This window comes from Eschrichtius robustus, chromosome 5, assembly GCF_028021215.1.
Source record: "Eschrichtius robustus isolate mEscRob2 chromosome 5, mEscRob2.pri, whole genome shotgun sequence".
Taxonomy (NCBI): Eukaryota; Metazoa; Chordata; class Mammalia; order Artiodactyla; family Eschrichtiidae; genus Eschrichtius; species Eschrichtius robustus.
This window is the reverse complement of record NC_090828.1, coordinates 38135863-38157457: the sequence shown is the minus strand read 5'-3', so window position 1 is coordinate 38157457 and position 21595 is coordinate 38135863. Positions and strand designations below refer to the sequence as shown.

The 21595-nt window shown below is 37.5% G+C and overlaps 1 protein-coding gene across 4 annotated transcripts in view; it reads right to left on the bottom strand.

The window, feature by feature from the left end:
• SF3B1 (splicing factor 3b subunit 1) overlaps positions 1-21595 on the bottom strand; it is a 61059-nt gene that overhangs the window by 18550 nt on the left and 20914 nt on the right. The window contains exons 2-7 of one of the 4 annotated variants that reach the window (XM_068544725.1): positions 18019-18195; positions 5721-5887; positions 4278-4382; positions 3784-3898; positions 1863-1942; positions 730-900 (exon numbers count right to left, since the gene is read on the bottom strand). In XM_068544725.1, coding sequence (XP_068400826.1) covers positions 730-900; positions 1863-1942; positions 3784-3898; positions 4278-4382; positions 5721-5887; positions 18019-18046 — 666 coding nt within the window. In that variant the 5' untranslated portion in view covers positions 18047-18195. The other 3 variants (XR_011074133.1, XM_068544727.1, XM_068544726.1) reach the window with 3 other exon arrangements.

The window sequence follows — 21595 nt, the reverse complement described above, 5'->3', positions numbered from 1 at the left end:
TGAAGAAGTTTTGAAAATAAATCGTGGTGGTGCTTGACGCACATTGTGTCATCAATACCACCGAACTGTACGCTTAAAAATGGTTTAAAGTGGCAAACTTTATATACATTTTACCACCAAAAAAAAAGTTTCTAGGAAAGTCAACTGACGAAGGAAACGCAGTAGCGTTATGTATCTGACACCTGTGGTCAGAGATTTAAATTATCCATCTAAAAACTGAGGAAGGCCACTGTGTTATACTTAACCCCCACATAATGTGACATACTTACATATCTGTAATTAATATTCCACAAGGAACATTCCTTCACCCTTCACGTTATGAACGGAACTATTGTCTCCACCAAAAGTCATGTCGAAGCCCTTATCCTCACTGTAACTGTGCTTGGAGATTGGGCCTTTAGCGAGGTAATGAGGCTAAATGAGGTCACGAGATTGGACATGAATCTGATAGGACTGGTGTCCTTATGGGAAAAGAGACACCAGAGCTCCCTTGCTCTTCGCATGTGTGCAAAGGCCTCCTGAGGACACAGCAAGAAGGCAGATGTGTGCAAGGCAGAAAGAGAGCTCTCACCAGACACTAACCCTGTTGGCACCTTGATCCAGAACTGTGAGAAAATGTCTTCTGTTTAAGGTACCCAGCCTCTGGTTATCTTGTTGTGTCAACAAAACCAGACTAGTACATTCCATGAGAAAAATAAATTTAAAACGGTAATAATGAACAGAAATTACCTCTGCTTGATCCCAACTTGACAGCTTTTTTGGAGTGGCACCAGGAGTCTGATCAGCTGTTTGATCCCAACGCCGCTTTCGTTTTGAGGGGGGCTGGGATGCTGCTGCTCCATTGACGACTTTTAGCTCTCCAGCTTTAGCTTTTTCTGCTAGCTGTTGCCTGATCTCTCTCTGAAAAACATGTGAACAAACAGTGAGCATCTTTAAAACATTTTCCATATATTTCTGTATCGTTAGTAGAGTCATTTCCATATAATGCCATTTTATCTTTCACTCATTCTCCTTTCTATGCTACTGGTAGACCCATTCCTTATTTTCCCTCTCTCTCCTGTATTGTCAAGTTTTACATACTGTCTTTCTGCACAACAGATGAGCAAATACAGAATTCGTTACATAGAGCGCACTGCTTTATATACAGTGAACGAAGTAAAATCTTCGGTCAATGGTAGTGAACCAAAACGCTTCCAGTGAAAAACATAAGACTCATATAAATAAGTAATTAAGACTATGTAATAAGTTAGAAAAAGAAGAAGTGAGATTTTCAACATTTTGTTTTAACTATGAAATATTATGTATAATATAGTCACAACAAATACACCTTTATTTAGCCTATGATTTTAAAGTAGGGTTCCATTTACCGCATTTAATTCATCCCACAAACAAATCTATTATATATTTAGAATAAAATTATGGAGATTAACTATTAAAAACAAAACACAGCAAACTCTGCAGGCCAGCAAGAATTCATTAGAATTCTCCACCCATATTCAAACTAAATTTTATGGAAGAATCAGAGGCTTTTCAAAAAATGATTTTACTCTTTGACTTTCCCCTTACACGCTGACTTCAGGCACACACCATCAATCCACCCCCAGATATATCCACTGTAAGATATATATGCATATACATGTGGCCAAGGGGCCAGGCACTAGAAAAGGATAGTATAGAAATATGAAAAGCTTAATTTGGGAGGTGTTAGAATTTTGAATAAGGTTCTTTCTCAACTTAATTTTTATTAATAATGTTAAAATATTACTTGTGCAGCAAATAAAAAGGAAAACATAAAAGTCTCTTAATCTCAACTTTCTTTACATTCTTTCAACACCATTAAAATAAAAAGCAGGTTCACAGACCTCTTCTTTAGTTAAATGTTGTTCTCGCATTACATCCATGTAAGTCCTAGCATTCATTTTAGGATCAGGGGTCTTCCCTCCTGCAGAAAAGAACAGCAACAGGACAAGAGTACAATAAATAAAAGATAATTAGGTTCAACTGATTTATCTGCCCTGCTCTAATATTACATTATTCCATAGTCATTTAATTTATTTTTTGATGGAAAACTTTAATAATTACACATCTTACTTTTTATTGAGTTTGCTGATCAATTTAACCTGTTTGAACACAAACATATCTACAGCAGTTTAAAACAAATATTTTAATGCATATAAAAACAAAATGACAGCACAGTTTAGAGTCTTCAGAAGTGATGGGTTCCTGGGTTGCTAATCCGGAATACGTACACTTTCGTGCCTTTGTCTCCATCAGCAGTTCTGACTTCAAGCAGCAGAATAGAAGCCTAGAAAATTATCTCTTTACCATTAGTAACACTTTGGAAAGATATTTATATTCAAAACATTACCTGTTGCAAGCTGTTAAAATCCTGACTACAAGTAACTATGACTAGGTAAGTTCTTCATACAATGTTCTAAAACAGTTATAGTTTAGAAAATCTGATTTTTAAAAATATACCTCTAATCTTATTCTGATGTCATGTTACTAAAAAGGGCTTCATGATTTTTACGTTTCCTTGACCCAGAAACATATTTTTATTTTCTTAGAAAGTATAAATAACAACTGGAAACATATTACTTGAAATATATTACTTTTACCAGTTATTATGATGCATACAGAAAAAAAGTGGTGTACAAAGAGATGTGTTAGTCTCTTGGTTAAAGTTGCAGTATTTGCTTTTCAAACTTCAAAATATCTTAAAGAAGCCCAAACAATATATAACAAGATTCACAGAGGCACACTATGTTTTAGAAATGTGATAATTAGCTATACAAGTAGTATAGCATCACAATTTAGGAAAAACTAATAAAGGTCTAAGACATTTCCTATGCTGAAGATCATGCCCAATTGGTAGTGTCATTCTTTCTGACACTATCTCTGATAAGACTTCCTTTGGAATACTTTTTCACCATAATCTAGAGAGGATGTGTTGAACTGCACCCTTAAGAATGCAGACAGGACTGGCATATAGCAGTACTGCTGTAGGAAAGAAATTAAGGACAGTTAGTATGGGCCTGTGAATTCTGACATACATGTTTAAATCAATTACAATTATGCAAGTAAAAAAAAGAATATCCCTACTAATTCATGCAGGCTGAAAGTCTAATTTGTAAACCTGCAGCAGAATCTAATTTTAAGAAACAGGCACCTAACTTTGATCTTGAAACTCACTCACCTGAGGAAAGCTTCCATCAGGCTCACTATGCCCCTTGTGCTGACTTGCACACTAAAATTAGCAAAACAGACTCCAACTATTAAAAATATCAAAGTCTTTGTATACATACTTTTGTTTTAACTTTAAGTATGCTTAGAGCAAAGTAGGTGCATTTACTAAACTATATTTAGAGCAATATGAGGGGAGCTCTAATGTGGAAACAGTTTCTCAAAAGTAACAATCCTAAAAATCTAAGACTTGGAATGAAAACTTTCAATAATTTGAAAGTATTTTGAGCAGAAAAACACATTTGTTCAAAGTAAAGAAAGCGTACCCAAAACAAAAGTAAAAGAAAAACCTTTAACCCTTTGCGTTTCTATGGCATTGGCTCATTAGTTTCTTGTCCTTCTACCTGGAAAGAAAACTGGCATTATAAAGATGAAGAATATGGCATCTGTGACTTCAACCAAATCTACACAAATCTATAATAAGGGGGATTTTTAAAAAGAAAAGCAAATTCATAAGCATGCCAAAAAAAATCAAAGGGCTAAAGACAACTTAACACAAATAAATTTCTGAATACTTATAGAAAAGTGGGAAAGAATTACCATCTGCAAAAGGATCAAGACGCTCTGGGGAAATTATCATGGTCCGCCTGTGCTTTTTGTATTCATCTTCCCGATCTGCAATCTTTGGAGGTCGGTGCTCAGCAAATGGATCATACTGAAAAAAGGTATGTCTCACTTAATACTCACTTATTAAATAACCAAAGAGAATGTCACAAACAAAAATCAGAACATTATAAAACATGTAAAAATGTTTAATAAATGCCTATTAATATTATGTACCATTTTTCCGATAAATGCTAATGTTTTAAAAAATAAGGCATATGGAAATGAGACAATTTCCATAGTTCAATCCTTCACGAAATGATCACCTTTTTGAAATAAACTATTATTTCTAATTCTCCCAAATCAACTCTCCTCAGAACATTGTAATAACTCGATTCCTAAAATATGTGACTTTCCATTGGAATTGAGACGTTCAGTTTTCTTTAGCTGAATAAACTCTGGTTTTAACTTAAAAAAAAAAAAAAAGTCACCTGTTCTGTTGACTGTGGTATATCATTAAGCAATGCCACAGGGGCATGATATCCTGGCTTCTTCTGACCAAGCAAACTTGTAGATGATGAGTAGTCATCGTCATCCTGCAACAAATGCCCCCAGAAAGCCACAAACAAAAATGTCAGAACTTAAAAACTAGAAAGAACACACAAAGATTCAATATGAAATCAAAAGACAATGTGATGAAACTTGTTAACACTTAGGTTTTCTTCTCAACTCAAAAAGCTAATAAAGAAACTTAGTTCTATATACTCTTTTAAAAATACTAAACAAGGAATCCTTTCTGTAAATAAAGTAGGTATGGACTAGAAAAACCTGAGCATTTCATCTTCTCAACAGAGGGCATGATGAAATTTGTTTTCAAATTTGGAAAACTACAAACAGCTTATTTAGAACTCTCCAGTTTCCTTGTTTTTTTAACTTTTTTAAAAACATGATTTAAACCACAGAAACAAGTAAAATGTAATTAATTTTAAATGTATTTATTTCCCTAATAGTACGTTTAAACAGAACAATGTTACATTATTATTTTACTAAAGGAAAAAGTGCAACAATGGATAGATCTCAAGAAGATCTTAACACCTCATTAATTTCACTCAAAAATGAAATGACAATTTCCTGCTCAGCTTCTGGAACACAGAGCCATCACTGCCTCTTACCATTAAGGTACGATAATGCAAATATAAGCCTGATCGGCTTCTGGAAATTTTGCCTTTGGAACTTTAAAATTTTTCTTAAAAAAAAAAAAAAGTTCTAACCATAAAATTAAATATGGCTTGAATTTCATAAAAATAACAAGTTTCATAATCTATGTACATAGATTACTGAACCACACGAAAATGATCAGCTATTTCACCAAATTTGGATGTTTGAAATGGTGTGACAAAATATAAGCTATGTGGAATATATGAAAACACTTTGAGATGTATTTCAAAATGAGAGGCAGTCACCCTTCAGAGTAACTAAATTAGGCATGAAAGGCCCATTAATATGAGTAACAAGAAACAGTCCACTCATGTTAAGACGCGAAGGGGGGAAAAAAAGCACCAAGTTTTTTGGAAACAAATCAGAAATCAAAAGTCACAAGCACAGGCGGCTGTTTAAAATGAAGTCACTTCTCACTGGGCTACTCTAGACAGAGCTCAGTAGGTAACAATAAGGATTTACTTTACAATGGTTAATGATTTCCAGGTGCTTGGCTGGATAAACAAACTAGTTTTAACATAAAGATCCAGAACTGAGCACTTCCAGAAGTTTCTTAGAAGGACACTTTCGACAGTTTTATCCTCCCAAAGGAAGATCTCCCAATCTCCAAGATGTCTGTCCAGATTAAACCAGATGACTCAAAACAGAAGATTCCTTTATATTTCTTGCTCTCCGTCAAAAAAATGCTTGGACTGTTTATATACTTTGTAACTTACATCTTCAAGTTCAGTTGCAGCAATAGATGTCACGTATCCAGCAAACCTGCTGTCACTTCCACCATAAATTTCCTGGTCATAATAACCTGTAGAATCAAGGCCCACTCCTTGAGCTTCATCAAGAGCTGCCTTCTTGCCTTGAATTTCTCGAATCTGTGCTTCAATATCTGTAAGAAAATTAATAAAATCCTCAATCTCATTTTCCAAAGAGCACTCAACACAATGCATTTTTCTACTGAGTATTATCAAAAACTCTTCTAAATACAGAAACTTCAAAATAATCATTCCATAAGGAGTTGGAGTAACTACACAAAGTATTGATTTTTAATAAATTTAATACATCTCCACCCAATAGACAATACTTATGCACACAGAGGAGATGCTTACTATTTCAGCAACTGCAAGTTACTCTCACCTTAAAAATGGGTTACCAAAGTTTATTAAACTACCGCTGAATTCTAACCTTTTCTCGCTTGAAAAAATAATACTGTTAATGTTGATTAAGGGACCAAGAACAACACTCAAGATTATTTAAACTCAACACTACCAGAAAGGTAAAAACAGTACTGCGGAGAGTGGTTCGCAAACCTAAACGTGCAACAGATCATCTACAGGTTCTGATTTTGTTAGAATGCAGTAGGCCTGTATCATATCAGACCCAAGTTTCTGCATTCCTAACAAGCTCCTAGGTGATGTCCTAAACATCTTCAACAGCAAAACAATAAAGGATAAAATCTAAATTCTTAAGCACATAATACAGAGCCCTACACAGTTTGGCTGCACCCACCATCACATTAGATTTATGATTAAGAGTCTGAGCTTAAGTCTGACTCAAAATGTATGCCTTCAAAGGCTCTTTCTCTGCTAATTAATACGTTATTTAACCTATGTATCTCAGTTTCCTACAACATAAAGTTTTGTTTTAAGGATTGAAGGACATAATGAGCATGAAACACTTAAGCATTCAATGAATGAATTAACTCTTGCCACGTCTCACTCCCCAAACACCGTGTCTAGCCATAGGTCTGACATTCAGAAGATGCACATGGTTGACTTCCCTGATGGCGCAGTGGTTAAGAATCCGCCTGCAATGCAGGGGACACGGGTTCGACCCCTGGTCCGGGAAGATCCCACATGCCGCGGAGCAACTAAGCCCGTGAGCCATGACTACTGAGCCTGAGCTCTAGAGCCTGGGAGCCACAACTACTGAGCCCGTGTGCTTCAACTGCTGAAGCCCGCACGCCTAGAGCCCATGTGCTGCAACAAAAGAAGCCACCCCCATGAGAAGCCTGCACACTGCAACGAAGAATAGGCCCCGCTTGCCACAACTAGAGAAAGCCCATGCACAGCAATGAAGACCCAAAGCAGCCAGAAAAAAAAAAAAGATGCAAATGTGGTGAATGAAGTATCAACTCTTAACTGTTTTTTTAATTTTTCAAGACTGAAAAAAATTAAAGCAGTACAATGAACACCCACATACTCTTCACTTACATTCCTCAACTGTTTATGTACATAAGACATAAAGCAAATACATGTGTGTGTACATGCAACTTTTCTAAACCATTTAAAACCCCTAATATTTCAGCATGTATTTCCAGATCTAGAACATTCTCCTACATAACCACAATAGTATTAACATGCTCAAGAAATTAAACCTAGATATGACATCATCTAAAATACAATCCAGTTTCATATCTCCCCAATGGTCCTAGTAATATCCTTCATAGATGGTCCCTTCTTTGATCCATGATCCTATCAAGAACCACACATTGCATTTAGTTGTCATGTCTCTTCAGTCTCCTTTGAATACAGACTAGTCTTCCAACCTTTTTTAAAGTCTTTCCAGACAACAGATAACTTTAAATTACAAACTAATGTTTCATTTTAATAATATAAATAACATATACATGTGTAAAGAAAAAGAGTTTCTACTGCCAGTGATCTGTTGCCAAACAGATGTTTCAATTTGTGCTAGCTTGTGCTAGCTCATTACCTTCAACTGAATTAAGTCATTTAAAAAGCTTTTAAATGCTCATTTACTAGTTTGCAAGGACCAAAAGGAAAAAATCCAAGTGGCACAAATGCCCAACCCTCCCCCAGCTAAGGGAGAAAACCTTCTCTAGTTCCTCAAGATAGGGTGTGGTTTAAAGTAGAAAAGGTAATAACATTGTCTAGTCTGAGGCACAGCTTGTGGGAGCAAGTCTCAGAAACTCAATATAATGCAATAGGGTTAATACTGAAATCAGCAGTCCCAGTTTGTAAACACATCTCGAAATTTTTATAGTGTGTCACAGCACCGCCATCACCACGCATTTTTCCTGCATTTCTCCCCTCAAAACTGTTACAGCAGCCCAGGCAGCCAGGGGCCTCCACCACGATTAATCACAAACAGAAATATCCTCATTTGAGCTGGGTGATTCATTTTATTCTCTCTACTGTTGCTTCTGTTTTAAGTACTTACATACATACACACACACACACACACACACACACACACACACACACACACATATATATATATATATATATATATATAAGTTTTAACCCGTATTTGCTCCTTTCCCTCACCCGCTAGGAACACTTTTTCCCCTGGTATAATACAAAGAAACCTCTCAGGGATTAGTAGATTTGCTAAAAGGTGAGTGGAGATCTACCCTTCATTTTTTCCTTTTTTGAGCATTTCCATTTCAGCAATGTTTGAGGCTTTTTTTTTTTCTTCCAACCACTAGGTACATGTATCACTTTTAAGTAAACAGGTTCTTTTAAAGAACCACAAATGCTACCGCCATCAGGATCCAGGCAAGAAACATAAACGGGTCAATCAGGCCAGCCAAATAGTATGCAATCTCCCCTATACAGCATCAGTGTGGTCTACTGACCATTTACATCGAAATCACCTGGGGCACCTGTTACAAGGACAGACTCCTAAGCCTCAGACACACTAAATCAGAACCTCCAATGGTGAAGTAAGTCAGAAAGAGAAAAACAAATACAGTATGCTAACACATATATATGGAATCTAAGGGAAAAAAAAAAAAAAAAAAAAGGTCATGAAGAACCTAGTGGCAAGATGGGAATAAAGACACAGACTTACTAAAGAATGGACTTGAGGATATGGGGAGGGGGAGGGGTGAGATGTGACAGGGTGAGAGTGTGTCATGGACATATATACACTACCAAATGTAAAATAGATAGCTAGTGGGAAGCAGCCGCATAGCACAGGGAAATCAGCTCTGTGCTTTGTCACCACCTAGAGGGGGTGGGATAGGGAGGGTGGGAGGGAGGGAGATGCAAGAGGGAAGAGATATGGGAACATATGTACATGTATAACTGATTCACTTTGTTATAAAGCAGAAACTAACACACCATTGTAAAGCAATTATACTTCAATAAAGATGTTAAAAAAAAAAAAAAAAGAAAGTAAAAAAAAGAACCTCCAATGTATGAGCCCAGGCTTCCACATTATTAATAAACCCCCCAGGAAACTCATACCTAGCCCATCATCCCTCCATTTCCAGCCCCAGCCCACTCTCACCAAAATCACCAATTTTATACTTTCTTCTAGGTCATATACAACTAAAAAACCAGAAAGGGGCACTGTTTCATGAAAATTGCATCCCATCACACCTATCATTGTGCAGCATGCTGCCCCCCCAACACATCACAGACAGTTTGATTTTCCTTCTAAAGAACTTTTCCATTATAAATTTTCACCAGCTATTTTCCTTTATTTGGATAATATATTTATTCAGAAACTACTTTCATCTAGTGCATTTTACCCACTGATTTTATGTCCTTACTGATTAGCAACAGTTTTCTTACAAAGGTACACAAATATTGAATTAGCATTTGTATAAAGCCTATATGGACTGTGACTGGATACTTATGGAATCAAAATTTAGCAACAAAATTACCTGTCTCAAGGTCTCCTGGGGCTAGGCAGCTGTTCATAGTTAAATTCTGAGGGCGGGGTTCATTACTAAATTTCAACAGGTTATGTATGTAGTTCAACCAGTTACTATTTCTGTATCTTTATCTGTATGGATTAAAGTCCAAAAAGCTAGTGGATTTTGTTTTGCATTGTAAACTGCAGCACATTTACAAAAATTGTGTTATCCACAAAATTACAATAGATGCCACAAAACTCAGCAGTTATACAAGTGACAGAATTAAAAACTAGAAAACCCTGTAATTATTTCTTAATAAAACTTGTGCCAAAATACCAAACATAATACAATCAAATATTTATGAGCAAACAAATGTATCAATACATTCATAAATAAGGTAACTTTGTTTTGTTTCCAAAATAAATAAAATTTGTGGAATACAGCAAAATATTAAGAATTGGTAAAGCTGGGCAATGGGTTACACTATGTTCCTAACATTTTTTCCTACACTTCCCTGTACTATATTTCATAATAAAAATATAACTTTCAATCTGTAAAAGTCATTAAAAGTAATTTTTCTAATTTTTCTCCCCAGCAAGGGTTTATAAAAAACTGGGAAAGAGAAAAAAAGTTGTCTTTAACTCCTTACTTTCAAAGCTAACACTAAATTACAGCTACTGGTATGCAGGTATTCCTGTATTTTCTTAAAATATGAACTAAAAATAATCAAATAGATAATTTCTGACAGCAAATGAACGCATAAGACTTGTTACCAAGTATGAAAAAAAAATGAGGTAGAATACATTCAAAAGAATAACCAGAGGTCTAAAATATTAAATAAAAGACTTGGACTTCCCTGGTGGCACAGTGGTTAAGAATCCCCCTGCCAGTGCAGGGGACAGGGGTTCGAGCCCTGGTCCGGGAAGACCCCACGTGCCACGGAGCAACTAAGCCCGTGAGCCACAACTACTGAGCCTGCGCTCTAAAGCCTGCCAGCCACAACTATTGAAGCCCGAGTGCCCAGAGCTCGTACTCCGCAACAAGAGAAGCCACCGCACTGAGAAGCCCGTGCACCACAACAAAGAGTAGCCCCTACTCGCTGCAACTAGAGAAAGACCGCACACAGCAACGAAGACCCAACACAGCCAAAGAAAAAGAAAAAAAAAAAAAATTTAAATAAAAGACTTGAGGCAAACAAAGAAGGAAATGTTTATGCTAATCTCTTTCTGTTCCCACCTAATCCCTTTCCAATTTAGAATCTCTGTAATTCAAGACATTCATATGTGAAAATAAAGAAAAATGAACACTGTCTGCTAGACACCAGAGACTAGGACCTCCTAGTGGCCACACATATGATTGCCAAGAGCTGGCACTCTAATCCACCCAAACCCATAAATATTCCAGTCTTCATGTTGTGTACATCAAGTTTGTGCTTTTTTATTACCAAGTAGCATTCCATTGTACTACAGCGTGTTTACCCATTCTCTATGGGGCATTCAAGTTGTTTGAGTTTGTAGAGGCTACTGTAAACATCAGTGTACAGGTTTTTGTGTGAACACAGGTTTTAATACCACTTGGGTAAATACCTATGAGCAGGACTGCTGGGTCTTATAACAAGTATTTGTTTCATTTTATCACAAACTCTTGGTTTACTTAAGCAAGTTTAAGGACAGAGAAGAACTGAATTATTCTGTACAACATAAGAATTTTGAGAAATGAAATGGAGAAGAGAAATTAAGAGAACAAGTAGAATGAAGAAAAGCTGGGTAAGTGAAATTATAAAATTCCACAGTTTTATAGTGTTAAAGAAAGGGTAACAGAAGGTAGAAACATCTAATATGGATTTCTAAATTATCTGATTATCTGAATGAAAGCTTCACTTCTGTTCTCCACCCAACCCTGCCCCCATCTTCAGTAAAGTATACTGAGGGGGAAGGAGGCTTCTATGGTAGGACTCTTTGTTACTAATGCTGAACACTTAAAAAGAAAGCAGGGATTCCTTATCTTGACAGCAGATTTGGAATCCTAAAATTAAAATTATGCGTAGTCCTTCAAATCCTCAGAATTGGTATAGTCTGGAAGTGGTTAAAAAAAAAAAAAGCCTTAGACAAGAAATCAAAGTACTAGTTAAGTATTAGACTTGTATTTACCAAAGAGCCTGAAAGAGCCTCACTAAAGGAGGATCCTTGAGGGTAACCTGTCAAAAACAGGGTTTTTCTTAAGTTGGTATTCCTATTTTAAGGCATGTCTATCACTGGGAGTCCAAAAAAAAAAAAAGACACACACACACAAAACTATTTCAGGTAGCAGTTAAGCTTATTAGAAAATTTTGAGAGTATATTCATTGCCATTAAAATTATAGTGGGAGGGGCACCTGAGTTTGCAAGTCCTTTGTTAGATCTCCTTGCCATGGCTAGTCCAACCTAAACCTGAAGTATGATTTCAGAACTGTGCTCACTTCAAAACCCAATAATATTCTTGGAGCTTCCCTTGCTTGTGGGCCTACTGACACCTTGACTGCAGCAGTAGTGGTGGGAGAGTCTAAGAGAAAGTTGTGAGTGTTTTTATTGCCATCTTCTCTTTTCCCTCTAGACTGTGGGAAACTCTACAGGACAAAGATACTGCAACAAATTAATTGCAAGGAAAAAGAAAAAGAGATGAAGGAACAAAGATTTAAGACTAATCACAATGTATGAACTTTATTTGGAACTTGATTCCCAACACTGATGGATATTTTATTACATTAATTTTAGGTGCAATAATGGTATTTTTTTTTCTTATTTGGCCACGCCGCACAGCTTGTAGGATCTCAGTTCCCCGACCAGGGACTGAACCTGGGCCACGGCAGTGAAAGCACCGAATTTTAAACACTAGACCACCAGGGAACTCCCAACAATGGTATTTTTTAAAGTCCTTACATTTTAGAGATACACACTGAAAAATGTATGGATAAAATGATACATCCTGGATTTGCTTCAAAATAATGAGAAAGGTGGAAGAGGCCAGTGAAGAGATTAAACAAAAGTGGCCTTACCTTTACAACCGTTCAAGCTAGATAATTAGATGATGGGCACAACGTGGGGGTTCATTTCACTATTCTATTTTTGTATATGTTTTCAATTTTCAATAAAAAGTTAAAAATTTTTAAAAGCATAGTTTTAAGTTTCTCCCTTTTTCCTCATTCTTGGTTCTTCTTTCTTCTAACCCTTTGAAACCACACCCTCTGACCCCATGCAACAGAAAATAAAAGCTCTCTCTTCTCTGAAATGGAGTCCTCTGCTACACATAAACAGATTTTAGTTCTTTTACGGAATATCTTTAATTTTAAAAGTTCCAATTCTTTTTCTTTGTCATTTTCTTTCTTTTCCAGCTTTACTGATCTTGCAAATGATGGTAACGTAAAATCTTCTAAATGTTAATACACATATTTTAAAAAGTAAATTTGCTCCAATGATCTACAAAAAATGTTATTATTCAATTGAAACCCCTCTTTTTGGAGAGGAATTCTGATTCTAGGAATATTTTCAACTATCAGAGAACAAACCCTTCCCTAGGAGATAGAAGTTAATTAACAGTGTGAGTTAATGAATAAATTTATGAAGTGGCCCATTTGAAATCTCAATTCATGCAATAAATAGATTTCCATTTTTCATTTACTTAAAAATTACTATTACTTTTATAATCCAAAAAACGTGATAACTTAAAATTCAAAATTATAGACATTTTTCTGACATAAATACATCAAATGTTTTATCTGGGAATTGAGTTTGACATCAAAAGACAGTACTGCTGCAACTACGGGTCTTTTACAAGATGGGCAACATCTAACCTACTGTTTGTATTTTAAACTAAGACCTAAATATCAAACTCTGAGATAAACCACCACTGGTCACATCTGATACACCTGTTTAACAGCTCCCCACCAATTCTGTTCTACTGGTTTCCCTTTCTGTGCCTTTTCTTTCTTCTATGTCTCAGACATTGCTAAGTCCAGCTTGTAGCACTTCCTCCTCCTTGATACATCTTTATTCCTCGTTTTTTTTTGTTTTTTTTTTTTTAAGAGGGGAGATTGGCCCAGTACTGGGTTATCTGCCCCCAGTCCTGGGGTTGTGAGAAAGCTGGGAGCTGGGGTGGGGCAGGTGGGAAGAACAGAAAGAGGGAAGAGTTTGTTTTTTTTTTTTTAAAGAAATCTCCATTTTAATTTTTATTTATTTATTTATGGCTGTGTTGGGTCTCCGTTTCTGTGTGAGGGCTTTCTCCAGCTGCGGCAAGTGGGGGCCGCTCTTCATCGCGGTGCGCGGGCCTCTCACTATCGCAGCCTCTCTTGTTGCAGAGCACAGGCTCCAGACGCGCAGGCTCAGCAGTTGTGGCTCACGGGCCCAGCCGCTCCGCGGCATGTGGGATCTTCCTAGACCAGGGCTCGAACCCGTGTCCCCTGCATTGGCAGGCGGACTCTCAACCACTGCGCCACCAGGGAAGCCCCTATTCCTCATTTTTAATCTGTATTATTTGCAACGTTCTAATTACTGTTCATTACGTGTTACACAGACACAGCCTTTGGATGTTAATCACTCACTGACACCTTTCAGTCTGGCCCATAAGTGACATCTAATCTCCACCAATCAGAAGCAGGTGGTAAGCAAGGATTTCTCAAATAAGAGACTTCCAAAAGACATCCAGAAAAATAGAAAGTATATTCTGTATACCAACTCTCAATCCTTTCCTTCAACAAAACCCCACTAGCACAACTAAATATAATGGTAAATTATTTTACTAAACACTACAGATAACAGTTCCTAAATAATTAATTCCTAACTAATATTAACGAAATTCTTAATTCTACAGAAAAAAATTTTTTCAAAATCTTTAAGCAATTTTTTTTCCTTTTTATTTTGACTAGCAACATTCATCCTGAGTATCTACAAAACCAAAACAATAACTATTCTGGACACAGGAAAATAAAAATCTCAGAAGATGCAGAGTAGCAAAATGATTATTCCAAGCCATTCTGCAAGCAGAGACTAAGGGAGAAAACTTTTTCAGCCTTGTGATCCCCCCCAAAATCCATTCAAGGGATAGTGGCAAAACAAGCCAATATATGGGATTTTTGGATAATCCATCTATTTTCCTTCCCAACAGAAAAGTGTGTATTCCCTCATGGGCCAAAATCACCAACAGCTGAAGAACTGCTGGATGGCAAGATTATGCACATTAATAACTGTATACACTTGACACAATTTAACATGCAGAAAGGGGTTATATTCGACTCGAATAAGTCCAGCTCTTTTTATATTTCAACACTGGAAAGCATAAGCCACACTGACCCAGGATAAAAAAATAATTGGGTTGGTTAAAGAGGATGTTAAGGCTTGATCCTAACAGAAATATTTGAAAGGAATATGACAACAAGAAAAAAAAAGTTATCAGTTTGGTTCAATGATGAAAGTAATAGTCTGTGAAAAGAACCACATTGGAAGGTACAACAATAACTTACTTCAGTTTGAATACAGTATTACTTACTTCACAAGACTCAATTACAAAGTACTGATGCAGCCATTACTTTAACAATAAATTATAAGGTACAACAAAGAAATGTCTTTACCAGCAACATTATTTAGGATGAAAAGATTATATAATCTTTATTTAAAAAGGCAACATAATAGACAACTCTAAGACAAAAATTAAACATGTATTACACATTTTTAAAAGTTTCTCCAGGGAGTTCTCTGGCAGTCCAGTGGTTAGGACTCAGCATTTTTACTGACGTGGCCCATGTTCAACCCCTGGTACCGTAACTAAGATCCCGCAAGCCGAGCAGCACAGCCAAAAAAAAAAAAAAAAAAAGTTGCTCCAGTGAGGTTCACATTCAAGACCTCCTCTCAACTGCTTCAACAGCCTAAAAAGTTGCCCTTAAAAAAAAAAAAAAAAAAAAAAAAGTTGCCCTTACTCCCTTTAGGTCATCCTTCACTCTGCAACCAATGACTTTTCCTAAATCACATAAGTAATCTGTTACCTGGGAGAATGAGGAGGGCACTTATCCTGTAGATATCTGAAGGCCAAAGTGAAACCTAGCTCGTCGTCCAAAGCCTTCCCTAATCTGATGCTAACCTAACATTTCTTCCTCTGAGCTCAGGAGGTTCCCAAAATATAAGTCCTACTTCCCACCTATCTTAGCCAAACAGATGTATCCAAACCTACCCAATCGTTCAAGTTTGTGTTCCCTTTCTATGACACCCTTAATACTTACAGTATAAATTAATCTCTCAATAAGTGTTGATAAAATATTCAGCACTCATCACGCACGAGGTACTGTCGATACCAAAGTACACTTTCTGTACACAACTTCAAAGTGGAAGAGAAAACCTTAACACAATTGAATATTCTAAGTAATAACGATTTATAGAGTGCTGTAGTAGCAGCACAAAAAACAAACACCAAGAAACTAATTCTGCTCCAGGTTATCAGAGATGGCTTAACAAGTGAAAACAGAGATGGACCTTGAAGGACTAGCGTTCACCAGGAAAATGTCATGAGGAAGCAGCAAGAAATTATGTAACATTCATCCCACTGTATTATACTCCTAAGTGATGGACAGTATCTTGTATACAGAAGATATTTAGATATGAAACTGAATGCTCCAATACTTTCTTTATGGCCTCAGCTAATTCATATTGATAGGAAGCATAATCCCAAATAAGAGAGCAATTTTGGTAAATGAATTGCAATCTTCTGTAGACCAAAACTTTCAACTGGGTTTCTAAAACGCAGGAAAACTAATCATAACTTTGATTTTCCTATCCAAAAGTATCTTATGATAAAGATACCAATAAACAAATAATCAAAGCCACAAAATGCCCCAAATAAATATTCTACTCCTGAATAAACAAGAATAGCCAACATCTTTACTTTTTCTAATTATTTTGCAAAGAGTATGTTTGAGATAGTCTAAAGACAGAAATGCCTAAAAAACACTTAGGGGTTAAAACAGTGTTTAAATCCCAAATACCTAACAAGAATAATAAAAATATTAAAGTTATTGCCACTTCATTAGCCTGTTTCGTAAGTTGCAGAAAGCTAGACTTCAGTTCCCATGGGTGATACAATTATTAATAGCCCCAACCAACATTTCCAGATGCATCTACTTTTTCCCTCCTTGCACTCTCTTTTCCTGCTACAGCCAACCACTCAAACACATTTTTCACGACTCACTGCCTAGGTACAAGATGGTCTCTCGGGCTCAAATGTCCTCCCCTAACTTAAAACCGATTGATCCTTTTAGACCAGGGACACCTCACCTCCTCTATGAAACAGCCCTAAGTATAAATTAATTACTCCGTTACACAGGTTCCCAGAACATGTTGCTTACACTTTTTTTAAGCATTCATTTGCCTCATACAAGAATGAAGATGTATACATATCTGTTTCCCCACTAGGCTGTAAAACTTGATGGCCTTAGTCTTTATTACCTCTCACAGACTAACCCCGAGCTAGGAACCTAGATACGATGTGTGAAATAAAAGTGACTCTTGGAAGCTCGTGTTTGATGAAAATTTCAGATTCCAAGTCAGAAATCAAGGAATGCAGCTCCAACTTCCCATGCCTCGTCTTTTCTCAACAGTGACCCTACTTCCTGTCATTTCTGGATACTCCCTGACGGGGGACTCCAGCCTATACCCAACATTTTCCTAATGCATACTCTGTATTCCACAAAACGACGAACTACTTCAAATGCTTTGGCCATTTAATGTGCCTTTCTCTCTTCCACCAATAATATGGTGGAAAGAAAAAGACCTTTGCTTTCTTTGGAGGAAGAAAAAGACCCATATTATACTAAAAGTGATCCAGGGAGGGAAAAACTACCAGATTTTATTCCCAATCATTTCGAACAACAACAACAAAAAACCAAGATAAGTATCTTGGACGCCTTAAGACCTGAAGATTAACCAAGGTTAAGAGTAATGGGCCTCAGTTTGACTAAACTCGACTGAAGGGTGCCCGGAAAGCGGCTGCCGTATTTCAGTGCTTTTCTGACTCTCCCATGCACAAACTATGGCAACGACAGTTCCGAGAGGCGAGAAAGACTTTGTTCCCACGCGCTCTTCCCCGCTCCCCTGCCCAGGAATCTTCCTTAGTGAGCCGTTTAGACGAGGCCCCCGGGTCAGAGAAAAAAAGCAACGCTGAAGCAGCAGCCCCCGAACACGGAACAAAGCGCCTGTCAGAGGTGTACGAGTAGGACGCCATTACGCGGGGCAGTGGCCTGCGCCGCTGGCGCCAAGCAGACGACCCGGGCCCCGAAGCGCGGGCTCGGGCCCCCAGAAAAGGAACCACAGGAAGAGGCAAAAACCTAGGAAGACAAAGTCTTAGCAGGTTGGGCAGCGGAGAACCTACGTAACAAGGGAAAGACCGCTTACCTTCGTGGGTCTTCGCGATCTTCGCCATTTTGTCCACTCGAACACACAGACGGAACTGGCGCTCCCAAGAACTTCCGCTCGTCGCCGCTGCCACGGAGAAAAACAGCTGGGGGCCGCTCTCCACGCAAGCGCCAAGCGGGAGCGCGCTCCGTCGATGACACGTGACAGAGCGGCCACCTAGATAGAACAGAGAGGTGCATTGTGGGTGGAGGGAGGAGCCAGGGTTGGGCCCGGAGGCGGTTTTCCCGGTAAACCAGAAAAGGGCTAGGTGAGCCTTAGTGCCTTAAAGTGAGTAACTCTGACCTGGAGTAAAGTGGATTACACCGGGGTACACCAGGGCAGTTAAAAACAGCCACTGAAAGAAACATTACGGTTTCAGGGCTGGAAGAAGCCTCAGGCCTTCAATCCCCTTCCTCCAAATTCACCGGACCGGCGTTCTGGAGCCAGACAAAAGCTTTCTTTAGCATGTCTCAGCCGTTGCAGTGCTTAGTTACAGAAACAGTTACAACAGTCTCAACCCTCGCGCTGTAATTCAAGGTCATTTTTCTTTCTTTCTAAATACCATTTGGATAGGAGTTTCGTCTACAATATACGTTCCCAAACCCTATTGAAATTCACGTAAAGTGGGTAAATTGATGCTAATCCCATAAATCCCATAAAGTGGATAAACTGTAGCTAATCGCATTTAATGAGAGAAAAAAACTAGGGCGGGGGGTATATATAAATTGTGCAATATCACACAGTTATTAAGTTACACAGCAGGAACTCTGCCAGTCTTTTAAAGCCTTTTTAAACTTTTTGAGTTCTTAGAAAAGCCCTGATCATCAGCATTAACACTAATGAAATGCCTCTCTTAATCCTAAACGTCATTCCTAAATCAGGAATTTTTAAAAGGTAAAAATACAGCGGTGGGGTGGATAGGGAGGGTGGGAGGGGGACGTAAGAGGGAGGGGATATGGGGATATATGTATATGTATAGCTGATTCACTTTGTTATACAGCAGAAACTAAAACACCATTGTAAAGCAATTATATTCCAATAAAGATGTGAAAAATAAATAAATAAAATATATACTAAAAAAATACAGCGGTCTTTTTTCTTCTAAGCATCAGCTATATGAGCATAAGCTTGTATTGTCACACCGGCCTTGGACTCTGAAGAACAGAAGAACTTAAGAGGGAAGTTGGTACTGGAAGCAGCCTTGTAAAGCAGGTAAGGGTCAGGTTATAGCTATCACAAAGAAAACAGTTTACCTTGCTGTATGACTGACTCAATACAAATATATAGTAGAAACTTTAGTAACAAAAAAGTGAGATTTTTTTATTAGCATCAATGAAAAAATCAATTTGATGGGTTAAAGTTTTCATTTGTTTGATTTAATTGTTTTAATTTAGGTTAAACAGTAGCCGGAGGAAGAAGGGGATGAGATAAGAGAGGAACATGTAGATTATTATGCCTATTGTTGATAAATTCTAGTTCTTGGATTGTCAGAGGGTCCACAGACATTCCTTAAATGGTTTATAACCTACACATAGATTACGTGTATTCTTTTATAGATACAAAATAGCATATTTTAAAATAATAAAAGAAAATGAATGAGAAATAATGAATTAGAAAAGGGTGTTATATGTCCATCAGTAACCAACAAACTAAAAGAATTCATCCATGTTGGCAAAAAGATTGCAAGTATGTTGCATTTCTTGATTCATGATTTTTTATCTTAAATTCGTTTATACAAGACAATCACAGTCATGTAAAAATATATGAAAAAGAAATTCACCAAAATGTTAATAGTGGATATTTGTGAATGATGGAATTTTGAGTGTTTTTTTTCTTTATAATTTTTAGTATTTTCCAGATACTCTGCTATGAGCATGTATTATCTTTATAAACAGAAAAAAATAAATTAAATGAAAGCATTTGTAACACTATGCTTTGTCACATGTCCTTTGTCTTTACAAGATAAAAGCTGTGCCTGCTGGCCGCTTTGTATTCTGTGTATATTTCTCTAGGTTCCTAGGTATTAAGTTACTTTTGTAGGGCAAGGACATATATTGGGTAGTGAGATATAAGAGACTTTGCCAAAGATCAAGTGAGACTCCCTTCTCTTAATCTTCTAAAAGATGAATTGTCTTTAATAAAACAGTGACTTGGATTTTTACACAGTAAGAAACAAGGATTTTTTAATAAGTACCCTTTACTTTCCATTTCCAATATTAATAAATAATAATCAGATATTATTTAAAATGGATTTCCTACCCTTTTCTGGTGAGGTTTTTTAATTTCAAAAGTCAGAAGGGGTGATCTCCCCTCCCTTTTATAACCTAAACCATTGAGAGTGATGACACCCAATTAAAAGGAAAGTCCATTCCATTTCTTATCAAGGACACTTGAAGGCTTGCTTTTCCTAATCTCAAAAAAATATTGGACTTCCCTGGTGTCGCAGTGGTTAAGAATCCACCTGCCAATGCAGGGGACATGGGTTCGATCCCTGGTCTGGGAAGATCCCACATGCCACAGAGCAACTAAGCCCATGCACCACAGCTACTGAGGCTGCCCTCTAGAGCCCACGAGCCACAACTACTGAAGCCTGCGTGTCTACAGCCCCTGCTCCTCAACAAAGAGGAGCCTGCGCACCGCATCGAAGAGTAGCCCCTGCTCGCCGCAACTAGAGAAAGCCCACGCACAGCAAAAAAGACCCAATGCAGCCAAAAATAAATAAATTTATTTTTAAAAAATACTGCAAAGTAGCAAGTATGCATAATTTTTCTAGACAAAAACCAAGATATAATTTTTCAGAATGTTAAGTGCTAGTTGTAACTGCACAAATTACCTTTGGAGATAAAGCTATAAAGGCCTGGAAGCTCCATGCTATCGGAAAGCCAGTGACAATTTATCAAGCCCATCTTTTCAGAGATAAAGGGACTGTCACAGGATAAATGGACCACAATCTTGATGTGTAATGTTGAGCTTTCCAGAAATCTCCTATATCAGAGGGACATCAGACTCTACCTACCCTAGGCCAAAGATCTACTTCCATCTGCCTTTCAGTTATGTCTAAACTTCCAAAACTATAGTTTTATTTCTGAATATGCTAAGTTCTGAATATGCCAGTCAATGTGCCTGTCATGCCTGACTTTCCCTTCTAGCTTCAACTGACCTGACCAAACTCTCTATTTAGGGGAACAGCACTGGGTTGTTCTGGAAGAGACAGGCACCTGGCAAGCTACCTAGAACCTGGCCTGGAATACAGTATGTACACCCTGTCCATAAACAAAGGAAATCATTGGCTAAGCCAAGATTCCTTCTCCTGGAAATTTTAACTTGAAGTATGAAATGAACTTGCCAGTTGCTATTGAAACAGAAAGAATCAGAGGAAATTGTCACTTCCTCTGAAGAATCATGAACTCCTGTTGCTTGAGTCCCCACCACTACATTGAATCCAGAATCACCTCCAGCTCCAAGCTTCCAAAGGCACATTCTTTAAATAATACTGCTCTTCTTGAACTAGCTTGGGTGATTTCTCTTCCTTTCAGCTTTACCAGGCCTAACTAGAACAGAAGAGCATATATTAACA